Raw genomic sequence first — 13523 nt, 5'->3', positions numbered from 1 at the left:
CGGGAGGGTAACAGCAATAGCCGAGCCTCAGTTAGAACTTCATTGGCTACAGCTTTTCCATCCATTACCCTCCAATGGTTTTAATCACCGCATCTCACGGTCGATTCTCTCACCTTCATTTATGTGGTCCTTATAAGGACTGACTCAAAGAGGCGAAGCAAGAATGCTTTTCATCTTCCCCGTGGAAGATGAAATGAATGTAGCCGAGCCACAGTTAGAACTTCATTGGCTACAGCATTGCCATCCATTACCCTCCAAGGGTATTAATCAAAGCATCTCCATTTATATATATGTATATGTCCTTATAGTCCTTATAAGGACTGGCTTAAAGGGGCGAAGCAAGAATGCTTTTCATATTCCCCGTTATCTGTAGAGGACAGTGTATGGATAAGGTGTTAATGAGCTATTAAAGCTCTGATCATGGCAGGAGGGTAACAGCAATAGCCGAGCCTCAGTTAGAACTTCATTGGCTCCAGCATTGCCATCCATTACCCTCCAAGGGTATTGGATTGAATGAATCAATCACCGCATCTCACGGTCGATTGATCCAATCTATGTATATGTATTACTCCCATTGATACTTAATAAAATGAGATTTTAATAATGTTTGGGTGTTCTTATACAATTATATTTTAAAGCAAAAAATTAAAGAAATAATCGAGTATAATAAGAAATAAATTATCTATATTTTCTTTAAACTCGACTATTTTTTTATTTTTTTAAAATTTATTATTTTCATTTTTTTTTTAATTCAATGGTTTTTACTCGAATTCTTTGAATATCCTTTAATTTCATTTATATTATTTAGCAATTTCATTTTGTCAATATACTCAAGCGACGCATTCAGCATATAAATAACCAAAATGTTTATAATGACATTTAGGGGGACTTTGAAGTAGGATAGACATGATATCATTCTTTAGTGTACTCTTTAAATATGAACAAAGCTACGATACATGCTAAGATTTTTGATGACGTAGTTTTGTATCATCATTAAAATATATTACGAATTTGTTGGTGTAGTTTAATAATCAAAATATTCTTCAATAATAGTTTTATAACTTAGATCAGGCTTAATTTTCAAACGTAACAAAATATCAAAAATATAATAAGGCAATTTTATCTGATTAAAGCATGGAATTACAAAAGAATAATATATTATTGTCAGAAAACATAGGATACTTAAAAGTGAATATCATAAAGCCTCTATTTGTTAGCTTTATTATATCATCCTTCATAACTCAGGTACGATCCACGTGTGGCGGCCGGGATAAGAATAGCCCCACAGTACCACATGCATGTCGTATGAGGCGACTAAAATGGTACCCAAGGAGGGGAATGGATGGCAATGCTGTAGCCAATGAAGTTCTAACTGAGGCTTGGCTATTGCTGTTACCCTCCTGCCATGATCAGAGCTTTAATAGCTCAATAACACCTTATCCCTACACTGTCCTCTACAGATAACGGGGAGGATGGAAAGCATTCTTGCTTCGCCCATCTAGCAATTTTTTTTAAATCCTTCATAACGGGGAAGATCCAGAGGGTAATGTATGGCAATGCTGTAGCCAATGAAGTTTTAACTGAGGCTCGGCTATTGCTGTTACCCTCCTGCCATGATTAGAGTTCATAGCTCAATAACACTGTATCCTTACATTTTATTCTACAGATAAAGGCCAATATAGAAAGCATTCTTGCTTCACCCATCTAGCAAAAAAAAAACCTTCATAACCTCAAAATGTATGGCTGCATTTAAGTCTAGTAGCTCATTTGAAGAGAGAATTAGAAGGTTGTTATTGAAAAAATAACTTTGTCCTTGTGTTAAGATTTAGAAATGACCAAGGGTAAAATCATTGAAGACATTTGTTGTTGTTGTTCTAAATGAACTAATGCTGATTTTTAATAAATTGATCTGAAGAGGATACTTTTAAGGCTTTGAAAATCCTTTAACAAATATTTAATGTTTGGTGAAATGAGATAGAAGCTTGTAGTGTATTAGGACCAACAAATCCATGGATAGGATTTGCAGTGAACAGAAAAACAAACTCTTGGATATTCCAGCATTATCAGAGAAGAAGAAGATTGAGAAATAGATCACAGATTCAGCGACCAACTAGAGAGGAGACTATCTAACCAATCATACAAGACATGATAAAAACCGTAGGATGAAAACTTATTTAGGACGGCCTCTATGCCAAGATCTGATGAAATATCTTTAGGATCAATTGAAATTTAATGAGTTTCTTAAACTTTCCCGTGGCATTTGTCCAAAACGCTGCCGATATAAACAAAAAATATTCCTCGGGGGTTAACAGCGATGGAATCAATATTCTCGCTGGTAATAATTAAAACTGAACTGTAATCTTTGTTTTAGAAGGAAACGGAGCGACACCAATGCAACAATGATTCGATGGTATGCGTAAGATCCTTTTAGGGGTGAGGAATAGAAGAGGTCTCATTTCCAAGTTGCACGATAAAGATCAGTTGAGAGTAAAAAGGTGAACAGAATATTAGAGTTATTTGCCGAGCATAGGGTTTTGAGCATCTGGAGAAATGCCATCGTCACTAGGAGACTTTTGATTCTGATGGCAGCCCTCCAATTTGGTATTAGGTCACTACTTTCATCAGAATGCAAAAGAGGTGAAAGTTGAACAAAAGTTACTGCTGGTTAATCAAGGCACTTATCAGATTTTCTAAGTCCTTTTCAAGACTGTCTTTAGTAGGATAAGTTTAAGAAAACTTACATAGTCCCGCATTTATTTAAATATGGACAAGAAACGTCCATTGATATTAAAGGGACAATTCCTGGTTATTGAAGTACCAAATGTGCTTATTCGACTGTTTTAAATTTTAAAACATAAAGAAGCAATTTTCATAATCGGAATCAACTATTTATTTAGTAGTTATTATTTAATGTATTAAAGAGCATTATTATTTATTCGATACATGAAATAACATTATTAGTAACCTCCTCCGAGAAGCTTCCTCCAAATTAAATCATCTTTCAAGACTCCAATCGTCGGATCTTATATTTCGGTCTTGTAATACAATTCTTCGATCCATCCACTTAGATCTTGGTCTTCCACCGGGTCTTTTACCTGCCATCCTGCCAAACAATACTTGTTTGGCTAATCTTTCTTCTCCCATTCTGTTTAAGTGACATACAAGTCACTAAATGCTAATGATGTCAAGAATACGCTCGTTCTTAGTACCATTGATCCTATCTATTCACTTCCCTATTCTTTCTCAGGACTCTCATATCTGTGATCTTAAATCTTAGATCATGTGCTTTATTTTTAATCCACCTCTCAGATAAGTTAAAATTGGTTCAAACACTGTCTTGTGTACAACTAATTTAGTGTTTTGACTCATTTCTCTCTTATTTCATATAAATTTATTCATCTGAAACGGGGTTGATGTTCAGACGTAAACAGTGCATAAATTTAAAAGGTCCCTCATATAAAAAAAAGGTTCCTGGTCAAATGATTAAAACGAGGCTCCAAGTAAGTCCCTTTGAGGAAGATACGCCAAGACAATGTTTCTCTGTAACTTGTCATAGTAGCAACCTCTGTGATTACGTTGAAAACATCCATTTTCCAGATAATATCCTGGTTTTCCCTTTCAGCCATGTCCGACCGGAGGTGACTTTGTACGCATTACCCACAAAGTATTCCTGGGTTTTTTTACACCATTGCTTTCTCCAACCCCTAAATTTTATCCGGAGCTCGGGACCGGCATATGGTTGGTACGTATTCATGACTGTAATCCACGTGTGTTCACGGGGCCAGTTTGCCTTTACTGGGTGACGAAAAACCCGAGTTTCCGGGCCTAAAAACCGTATGAGACCGACTAACTCACCTGTCGAAAGGGGCCAGGTAAAGGTTACTGACGTCACTAACGGGAATCGAACCAGGGTCTTTCCGACCACAACGATAATACATAAGTGAAAATGAATTCCAAACCTTAATTTCCAAGTTATAAATGTATGAATTAATTGCCATAAATTGACAGTAATCATATCATTGAGGACACAGTTTTTATATAACATAATTGCTGTAAATCGCTGTTTAAGCATATACGACATGGTTAATATTTAAAGGTATGGATGTCAAAAGAATAGTCGGTTTAGTTGGTTCAGGGGATATAAGCTGCTCCACGTCTAGCTGTTCTACTTAACTGAAAATGACGGATTTCTAATTTTGTCTTTTAACTTTATCCACCTACTAGGGATATCTTGGGATATCCCTAAAAGGTGGATAACCCCAAATTTTCGAGTATCTTACAAACTTACATTTCTCAGCCTTGCCAGTTTCTTAGAATTGATTACATGCATACTTAATATATTTATCATCAGGTGAATTACACTGATAAATTCGTCTTCGATGCACTAATTTTGCCTACCATAAAACACACGCTGTTTTTTTTTTTTTTTTTTTTTTTGTTGTTGTTGTTGAACTTCCGCGGGGTTGACACCATTTAATTGGAATGATGAAGTACAAAATCCTTTGAGGTAAATAGCCACATTTTAGTCAAAGTAACTATAAACAATAGTTTATAGTTACTTCGACTGTGGAAACTCTGTTTTCGTATCCTACAAATTTCTATTTAAGATATGATCCCCAGAAATTTAGTACATCTAAGTAAATTGACTTCGCGCAAACTAAAGAATTCGAAAAACGAATCAACTAAGATAAAAGTAATAGAAAATTAAAAATTAATTGATATCAATTAATCAATTATTTGATATGGATCTACTCATATTACAGTCTGTTAAAATATACATTCTCTGACTTTGGGTTATGGTGCAGCCAATTTCGTATGAAAATTATTAACTTATCTTCAATTAAAACGCTTAAATATATTCCTGAGTATGTATGAAGATGCATGTTTATACCACAAGATATACATTTTTTGTTTCATTTCTGTAACTGAAATAGCGTTTGTCGAACGTTATCTATTTGTGGATGTTCTAGACAGCTATCGTAAAATGTTTCAGGCGGTAGCAGTACATATCATGAAAATTTATCTATCGAACGGAAATGCCTTTTATAGGACTGTCTTCTGGTGGAAGAAAAATATATTGAAAGAATATCATAATAGTTAACGATTTTTTTTTTCAAGAAACAGTTCCATTGAGCTTCAGGCAATGGTGAAAATTTGGAGATGATGTTACTGAAATATATATATATATATATATATTTTACAAATAACCGTCCATTTGTTAAGAGGAATATTGAAAAGTCCAATGTAATCACTCTACTATCTATCTCTATGTATATATATTTGTTAGTGATGAATTGAGAAATATAACAGAATATAATGTATCGCCTATAGAGTTTCCAAAAAGAAACAAAAAAGAGAAGACGCTACATTCCCCACCCCCCCATATTTCTCCTACTAAATCATCCTGATGTACAAATATCATAGATATTCTGATGTCTCTTAGCTCCATACATATTCGCATTCAAAGTACCCCTTTGTCGGAAAGCAGTTCTCCTATAGGACATTGATAAATGGAGAGTAACTAATCCTTATAGGCCAATATATTTATTTTCTTTTGAACGATGCCTCAGAGAATTGAAATCCTCGAGAGATGTAACACACTATTCGCTAAAGCTAATGCTTCTGCTATATCAATAAGACCTTATATTTCATTTCGCTCAAGAATAATCGCTAACAGGCTGCGAGTTCGTATTCTGCTGAATAAACTTGAGATGGAAATATTAAAGTTGAAATAAAAAAAAAAAACATCGCTAGAAATTTAGAATTTAAAGTCCCGAAGTCGGTTGAATCTATTTTAACTTGCGGAAAAGTATATTTAAATCATCTTTTAATATTTTAATATATATATATATATATATATATATATATATATATATATATATATATATATATATATATATATATATATATATATAGAATAGAATTTCTGAAGTTATAACTTTTCAATTTTTTTTTCTAAATTTGTCTTAAAATAAAATTTAAGTAGCATCCACGTAACCAGCAAAACCGATAATTGATAATCGATGCTACTAATTAAAAATTAATTTTAATATAATATTATGATATAAAATATTTAGAGGTGTATGTTATAATTTTAAATTAAAAAATTAAATATCTAAATTTTTAAACTAGTTTATATAAAATATAATTTAAATTACTATTTTTAAGACAAATGAAAATATTTAACCTATTAATAATAGTAGTATTATTTCACAGTATACCAGTCAAACTATCAGGTTGATAGTTAGACCAATTCCCATCGATTTGACTAAATCCAGATGTGGGCAGTTAAAAACTATATAATTTATAACAAAGAGATCCTAAATTATTTTAATCAAAACTGAAATCAAAACGTGTTAATCCAAAATATCACGTGTCATCGCATATTCCGAGAGACGGAATATACAGAGACAAGCTTTTATTTTATATAGAATGAAATAATCATGGAATAATAATGTAAAGGCAACACTGAACTTCATCGAATTATATTTCCTTCATAATTCATTAAAATTATTGACAATTTGAAATAAGACGTAGATAATCGGTGAAGACGTTTCCTACTAACTACTTTTTGTTCTACATTTATACTCACTCACTAGGGTTACAAACTCCACTGTGGAGGAGTCATAGACTGGTGACTGGCAGGCATCTTGTGGTCTTCTTACAAATTCTCCTGAAAATGTAGAGACAATTATACTCAGAAATTGTGTATAATGCACTATAATATAATCAATATGACTCCCTTTAATTTTTCAAAGAAAGAAAGAAAAAAAATTATTCTTGAAATTTCCATGGAAACCAATTAAACTGAAACATACACCGAAATGCATAAAATAATCGCGAAATATAATAACTACTTACCTATTTGGATTTCAATGATGTGTCGGTTCCTCCTGTGGAATGTCATGCAGACAAACCCATTATTGCTAAAATAAAAATAATTAAAAAAATCTTACTAGGATAAATTCGCGCAGTTGATTTTTTTATATGTACTGATTTTCAGTAAAATTTCAAAAATATTAATTAGTAATAATAGTTAATTGTAATTGTGAATTTGACAAAAACGAACTATTTTGGGAGTTCATGTCTCTCATCATCATCGGCCTTTGGAGTGTAAACGAGTGCTGAGGGTCAGCAAGTAGTGAGAGGGGAAGAAATAAAAAGGTAGAGCATGATAGTAAGAGGTAATAAAGAGGCCTCAGTAAACCTGTTTAGCTATGTAATCAAGGGGTTGTGCCTAAACGGTCCGTAGACGTCATCTACTCACACTTACCCTAAAAAAAAGCCCTGAAAAAAAATACACTTAATTTGGCCAGCAAAGTAAACCTAGAAAAAATATTGGAATAGCCTTGAAGGAGAGTTGTGCTAACTGTTGAAAAAAGAAACAAGTGACTGAAGAAATGGAGGAAGAACCTGGCCCGAGTGATGCAGCTCACACGGAGCTGCACCGCCTCGACGTAAGCCTTCGCTGCTCGGGTTCTATCAGGCCGACCCCTCCTGTGTGAACTATAAAAAAGGAAAGACAAGTTCTAATTTACCCCTAATTTCTTGTTCCGAGACTGTCATGAACAGAACTCCATTATCCCATTCTCTGCCGGCCTGGCCAAAGTGCCACACAGCACCATAACCTCTGTCTCGTTTAGGTCCAAAAAAACCTTTAGCTGCTCTGGAATCGCCGCACTTATGTCCTCGATGTTGAGGTTCCCCCATTTGAAACCCACTACCAGAAAAATGGAACACAAGTTCCCCTACTGCGCATCGCAAATCTAGTCCTTATAAGGACTGGTTTAAAGGGGCGAAGCAAGAATGATTTTCCTCTTCCCCGTTATCTCTAGAGGACAGTGTAGGGATAAGGTGTTATTGAACTATTAAAGCTCTGACCATGGCAGGAGGGCAACAGCAATAGCCGAGACTCAGTTAGAACTTCATTGGCTACAGCATTGCCATCCATTACCCTCCAAGGATATTATTAATTAATCACCTCATATCACGGTCGATTCAATCCATGCACTGAATAGTCCTTATAGCCCTTATAAGGACTGGCTTAAAGGGGCGAAGCAAGAATGCTTTTCCTCTTCCCCGTTATCTGTTGAGGACGGTGTAGGGTAAGGTGTTATTGAGCTATTAAAGCTCTGACCATGGCAGGAGGAGGGCAACAGCAATAGCCGAGCCTCAGTTAGAACTTCATTGGCTACAGCATTGCCATCCATTGCCCTCCAAGGGTATTAATCTTAATCACCGCATCTCACGGTCGATTAACTTCTCACCCTCATTCACCATTTCACAAAATCTCCTTATATCCTTATAAGGATTGGCTTAAAGGGACGAAGCAAGAATGCTTTTCATATTCCCCGTTATCTGTAGAGGACAGTGTAGGTGTTATTGAACAATTAAAGCTCTGATCATGGTAGGAGGGAACAGCAATACCCGAGCCTCAGTCAGAACTTCATTGGCTACAACATTGCCATCCATTATCCTCCAAGGGTATTGGATTGAATGAATCCTCGCAAAATTTTATTCTTCTTATAAGAACTGGGCGATGGACTGAGTCCTTGACTCTTTATCCCGTCATCTGAATGAAGAAAATCTGTGTGGATGGGGTGTTATTGAGCTAAAAAGCTCTAGTCATGGCTGGCTAACGGCAATAGCCGAGCCTCAGTTAAAACTTCATTAGCTACTGCATTGCCATTTGTTACCCTGGAAGTCCTAAAAAGTACTTTCTCCTCGCAAAATCTTTTTTTTTTTTTAGTCCTTATAAGGACTGGCTTAAAGGGGCGAAGCAAGAATTCTTTTCATCTTACCCGTTATCTGTAGAGGACTGTAGGGATAAGGTGTTCTTGAGCTATTTAAGCTCTGATCATGGCAGGAGGGTAACAGCAATAGCCGAGCCTCATTAAGAACTTCATTGGCTACAGCATTGCCATCCATTACCCTCCAAGGGTATTGGATTGAATGAATCCTCGCAAAATCTAAACGTTGGCGCTAATATGTAACTTTTTCTTATTAAGAAAAATAAAAATTATATATTATTCAGACGTAATATTAAATGAAATTATTTAGTAAAATCGACTATAAATTATAGTTAATGACAAAAATTTTAATTAAATATAATTATATATTAAATTAATATTACAATTGAAATTGAAATAGTTAATTAATAAATATATATCATATATCAATAAATATTTATCATCGGGAGCTTTAGTCAGTTTTCTATTGCTTATGTAGAAATACAGTACTGTGCATGAATCTTACCTTTAATAATGCCTACTTTATTCTACAGTAATTAATGAACAGAGTTCAATTATTTCTTTGATATATAATAGCGGAGTAGTCAAATCGTTTACACTTATTACATTTGCTGTTATATATACATATTTTTATATTGTCAATTTTATTCAATTAAACATCCTACATCTTTTATCAAACTATTTCTACAAAGATCATTTTATTATGTAACCATTCTGAATTAATAACCTGCTGACACACATTTAAGCTTCTAAAAAAGAAGCAGGCTCGTCGTATAACAACACGCTTCCATTTTCAACGGAAACAAACTCATTTATTTTATTTCTAGTATATAAAAAGCATGACAGAATATTATTAGGCTTCATTACTCAAACAATGGAATTTCGATAAGCGATAAAAGTGCACAATTTAATCGAACGCACAGACTGCGGGAAGAGTATTTAACTAAAGTTCTTTCCATTTGCATTACAGTTCAGGCACAGCCTTCTCTGAAATAATAAAAAAAAGCGAATAAAAAGGACGACTATCCTGCTGTGAAAAGAACCAACATAATTAAAAGTTCGCATGATTTTAATTTCTCCACATTACAAAACACAGCAAGTCATTAATCTCAACCTTATGACAACTAAGATAATTTTATTTTTCTTTCCGAAGTGTAGTTTGCCATTCTGTTAGTACATCATTATGGAGAAATTATTCTTTTAGCAATTTGATTATCGTGGTAAATAGCATATGCAAAGGGGAAAATGCATTTTTTTTAATTATCGACGATTGTTGTAAATTTATTCCTATTTACGACATATTTTAGATTGAAAGCGACATTTTATTTTATACATTGCATGTTAATATCCGGATTTCACAACGGTGTGTGTGTGTGTGTGCGCGTGCGCGTATTTTCATTTAGCAACATTACAGAACTTTCAGATGTGCGCGCAACCTTTTGATGAAATTACCAAAAAGGGTTGAAACATAACCACCTGATCTCATTAGCTGCACTGATTCGTCACTTTGGATGGTTTATATTTATTTATTAATATAAATTCGTATTAACCATACTTATTCATATATAAATATAAAAATTAAGATAGTGATTTTTTACGTATAAGAAAATCTTTCAAATTAAACAATTAGAAATATTTTTAATCAAAAACTGAAATATTTCTTTAAAAGCTTAAATATAAACAAAATAAACGTATACACCTTTTATATTTTTAAATAAGTGTACATTATTCTTAAAAAAACAAGTAGCAATAGAAGGGGCTGGAAGAATCCAATACCCTTGGAGGGTAATGGATGGCAAGGCTGTAGCCAATGAGGTTCTAACTGAGGCACGGCTATTGCTGTTACCCTCCTGCCATGATCAGAGCTTCAATTGCTCAATAACACCTTACCATACACTGTCCTCTACAGATAGCGGGGAAGATGAAAAGCATTCTTGCTTCGCCCCTTTAAGCCAGTCCTTATAAGGACTATAAGGACAATAGAAGGGGGTGGAATAAGGAATCAATCGACCGTGAGATGCGGTCGATTGGTTCATTAATGCCCTTGGGGGTGATGGATAGCAACGCAAAGCTGTACCAATGAAGTTTAACTGAGGTTTGGCTGTTGCTCTTACCCACTTGGGCGATGAGTTTTTGAGTTCGCTCTCTTAGGGTTTTTGCCTTAAGGGAGCACTTTGAGTATCCGGGGAAGGTGTTCTCCGGCACGGCCCGCTGAGGGGCTTTGTCGGTGAATTATTTTCCTCGGAATTTGAGCGGTTCTGCTCAGTGGTCGGGGAGCCCGTCACTGAGTGGAACCAACGCTGAGATTAGGACGGTCTTTCGCCCACTATGGAGTGGCCTAGAGATCGTCCGTATTTTTGAGATTTCACCTTTACTTACATAGTCGGTCGATTGGTTCAATAATGCCCTTGGGGGTGATGGATAGCAACGCAAAGCTGTACCAATGAAGTTTAACTGAGGTTCGGCTGTTGCTCTTACCCACTTGGGCGATGAGTTTTTGAGTTCGCTCTCTTAAGGTTTTTGCCTTAAGGGAGCACTTTGAGTCTCCGGGGAAGGTGTTCTCCGGCAAGGCCCGCTGAGGGGCTTTGTCGGTGAATTATTTTCCTCGGAATTTGAGCGGTTCTGCTCGGTAATCGAGTTTCACTGAGTAGAACCAACGCTGAGATTTGGACGGTCTTTCGCCCACGAATGAGTGGCCTAGAGATCGTCCGATATTTTTGAGATTGAACCTTTACTTACGGTCGATTGGTTCATTAATGCCCTTGGGGGTGATGGATAGCAACGCAAGGCTGTACCAATGAAGTTTAACTGAGGTTCGGCTGTTGCTCTTATCCCCTTGGGCGACGAGTTTTTGAGTTCGCTCTCTTAGGGTTTTTGCCTTAAGGGAGCACTTTGAGTCTCCGGGGAAGGTGTTCTCTGGCACGGCCCGCTGAGGGGCTTTGTCGGTGAATTATTTTCCTCGGAATTTGAGCGGTTCTGCTCGGTAATCGAGTTTCACTGAGTAGAACCAACGCTGAGATTTGGACGGTCTTTCGCCCACGAATGAGTGGCCTAGAGATCGTCCATATTTTTGAGATAGAACCTTTACTTACATAGTCGATCGATTTTATTATGAGATGCCCATATAGGGTAACGGATGGCAATGCTGAACCAGTGAAGTCTAACTGAGGTTCGGCTGTTGCTGTTATCCTGGGTAAATGAGTTCGCTCTCTTAGGTTTTGCCCTAAGGGAGCACTTTGAGTCTCAGGGGAAAGTGTTCTCCGGCACGGCCCGCTGAGGGGTACTTGCCGGTGAATTATTTTCCTCGGAATGTGAGCGGTTCTGCTCGGTACTCGAGTTTCACTGAGTGGAACCAACGCTGAGATTAGGACGGTCTTTCGCCCACTATGGAGTGGCCTAGAGATCGTCCGTATTTTTGAGATTTCACCTTTACTTACATAGTCGGTGACTGATTCATTCAATCCAATACCCTTGGAGGGTAATGGATGGCAATGCTGTAGCTAGTGAAGCTCTAACTGAGGCTCGGCTATTGCTGTTACCCTCCTGCCATGATCAGAGCTTTAATTGCTCAATAACACCTTATCCCTACACTGTCCTCTACAGATAATGGGGAAGATGAAAAGCATTATTGCTTCGCTTCTTAAGCCAGTCCTTATAAGGAATAGGAGTGTGATCAGGTCCTTTTTAGGACTTCCAGGGGTAACAAATGGTAACACTGCTGCCAATGAAGTTTTAACTGAGGCTCGGCTATTGTCCGTTACCTAGCCATGACTGGAGCTTTTAGCTCGATAACACTCCATCCACACAGATTCTCTTCATTCAGATGACGGGATAAAGAGTCAAGGACTCAGTCCATCTCCCAGTTCTCTTAAGAACCAATAGGAGGGTAATGGATAGCAATGCTATAGCCAATGAAGCTCTAACTGAGGCTCGGCTATTGCTGTTACCCTCCTGCCATGATCAGAGCTTTAATAGCTCAATAAAACCTTATCCCTACACTGTCCTCTACAGATAGCGGGGAAGATAAAAAGAATTCTTGCTTCGCCCCTTTAAGTCAGTCGTTATAAGGATAAGTACCAAAAGGATGAACCCAGGCAATGAACATTCCGGTCCTTTTTAGGACTTCCTGGGAAACGGGTGGCAATGCTGTAGCTAATGAAGGTTTAACTGTGGCTCGGCTATTGCCGTTACCAAGCCATGACCAGAGCTTTTAGCTCAATAACACCTCATCCACAGAGGCTTTCTTCATTCAGATGACGGGATAAATAAAGAGTAAAGAGTCCATCGCCCAGTTCTTTTTAGAACAAGTACCAATACTAATAATACTTTCATATTATTTGTGAGTAGCAACATTAAGAAGGTTTGAGAAGTACTTCTTCCACATTTTACTTAAATGTTTTAATCTTACTTATGCGTAAAATCAAATATTATTAACAATAATTTAAATATTCGTTGTGTTACCTTGCATAGTTTCAAACAGTTAGCTCTTCCTAATATTTTAAATCAGATGTCTACAATTAGTATTTACTTTTATGTATGAAAATAAAATGACATTATTTCTGATAACCAACTTTTGTGCAACTGGCATTGCATTTAAGTTATAAGTTTTCAATGTAGGAGAGAAGCAAAAGATAAATACAACACTACTTTATTTGAACAGTTAATTCGTCGAGTTAAATCCTACGGTCCTTATTAACTGCTGGGCTCAAGAATTCAGTTGATTAGTTGAAGCACGTTAGCAATTTAAAATGGCTTTAAAGGGTATAACAAGGT

The 13523-nt window shown here is 36.2% G+C and overlaps 1 protein-coding gene across 1 annotated transcript in view; it reads right to left on the bottom strand.

The window, feature by feature from the left end:
- LOC150095131 (uncharacterized) overlaps positions 1-13523 on the bottom strand; it is a 343889-nt gene that overhangs the window by 51544 nt on the left and 278822 nt on the right. Inside the window, exons 9-10 of the mRNA XM_090411119.1 lie at positions 6862-6926; positions 6593-6673 (exon numbers count right to left, since the gene is read on the bottom strand). Coding sequence (XP_090267245.1) covers positions 6593-6673; positions 6862-6926 — 146 coding nt within the window. The remainder of the gene's footprint in view (positions 1-6592; positions 6674-6861; positions 6927-13523) is intronic.

The sequence above is a fragment of the Typopeltis vanoorti genome, chromosome 21 (assembly GCF_054136105.1).
Source record: "Typopeltis vanoorti isolate ZY-2024b chromosome 21, IOZ_Tvanoo_1.0, whole genome shotgun sequence".
NCBI lineage: Eukaryota > Metazoa > Arthropoda > Arachnida > Uropygi > Thelyphonidae > Typopeltis > Typopeltis vanoorti.
Note: the sequence above shows the minus strand (reverse complement) of the source record. Positions and strands in the feature narration are given on the sequence as shown.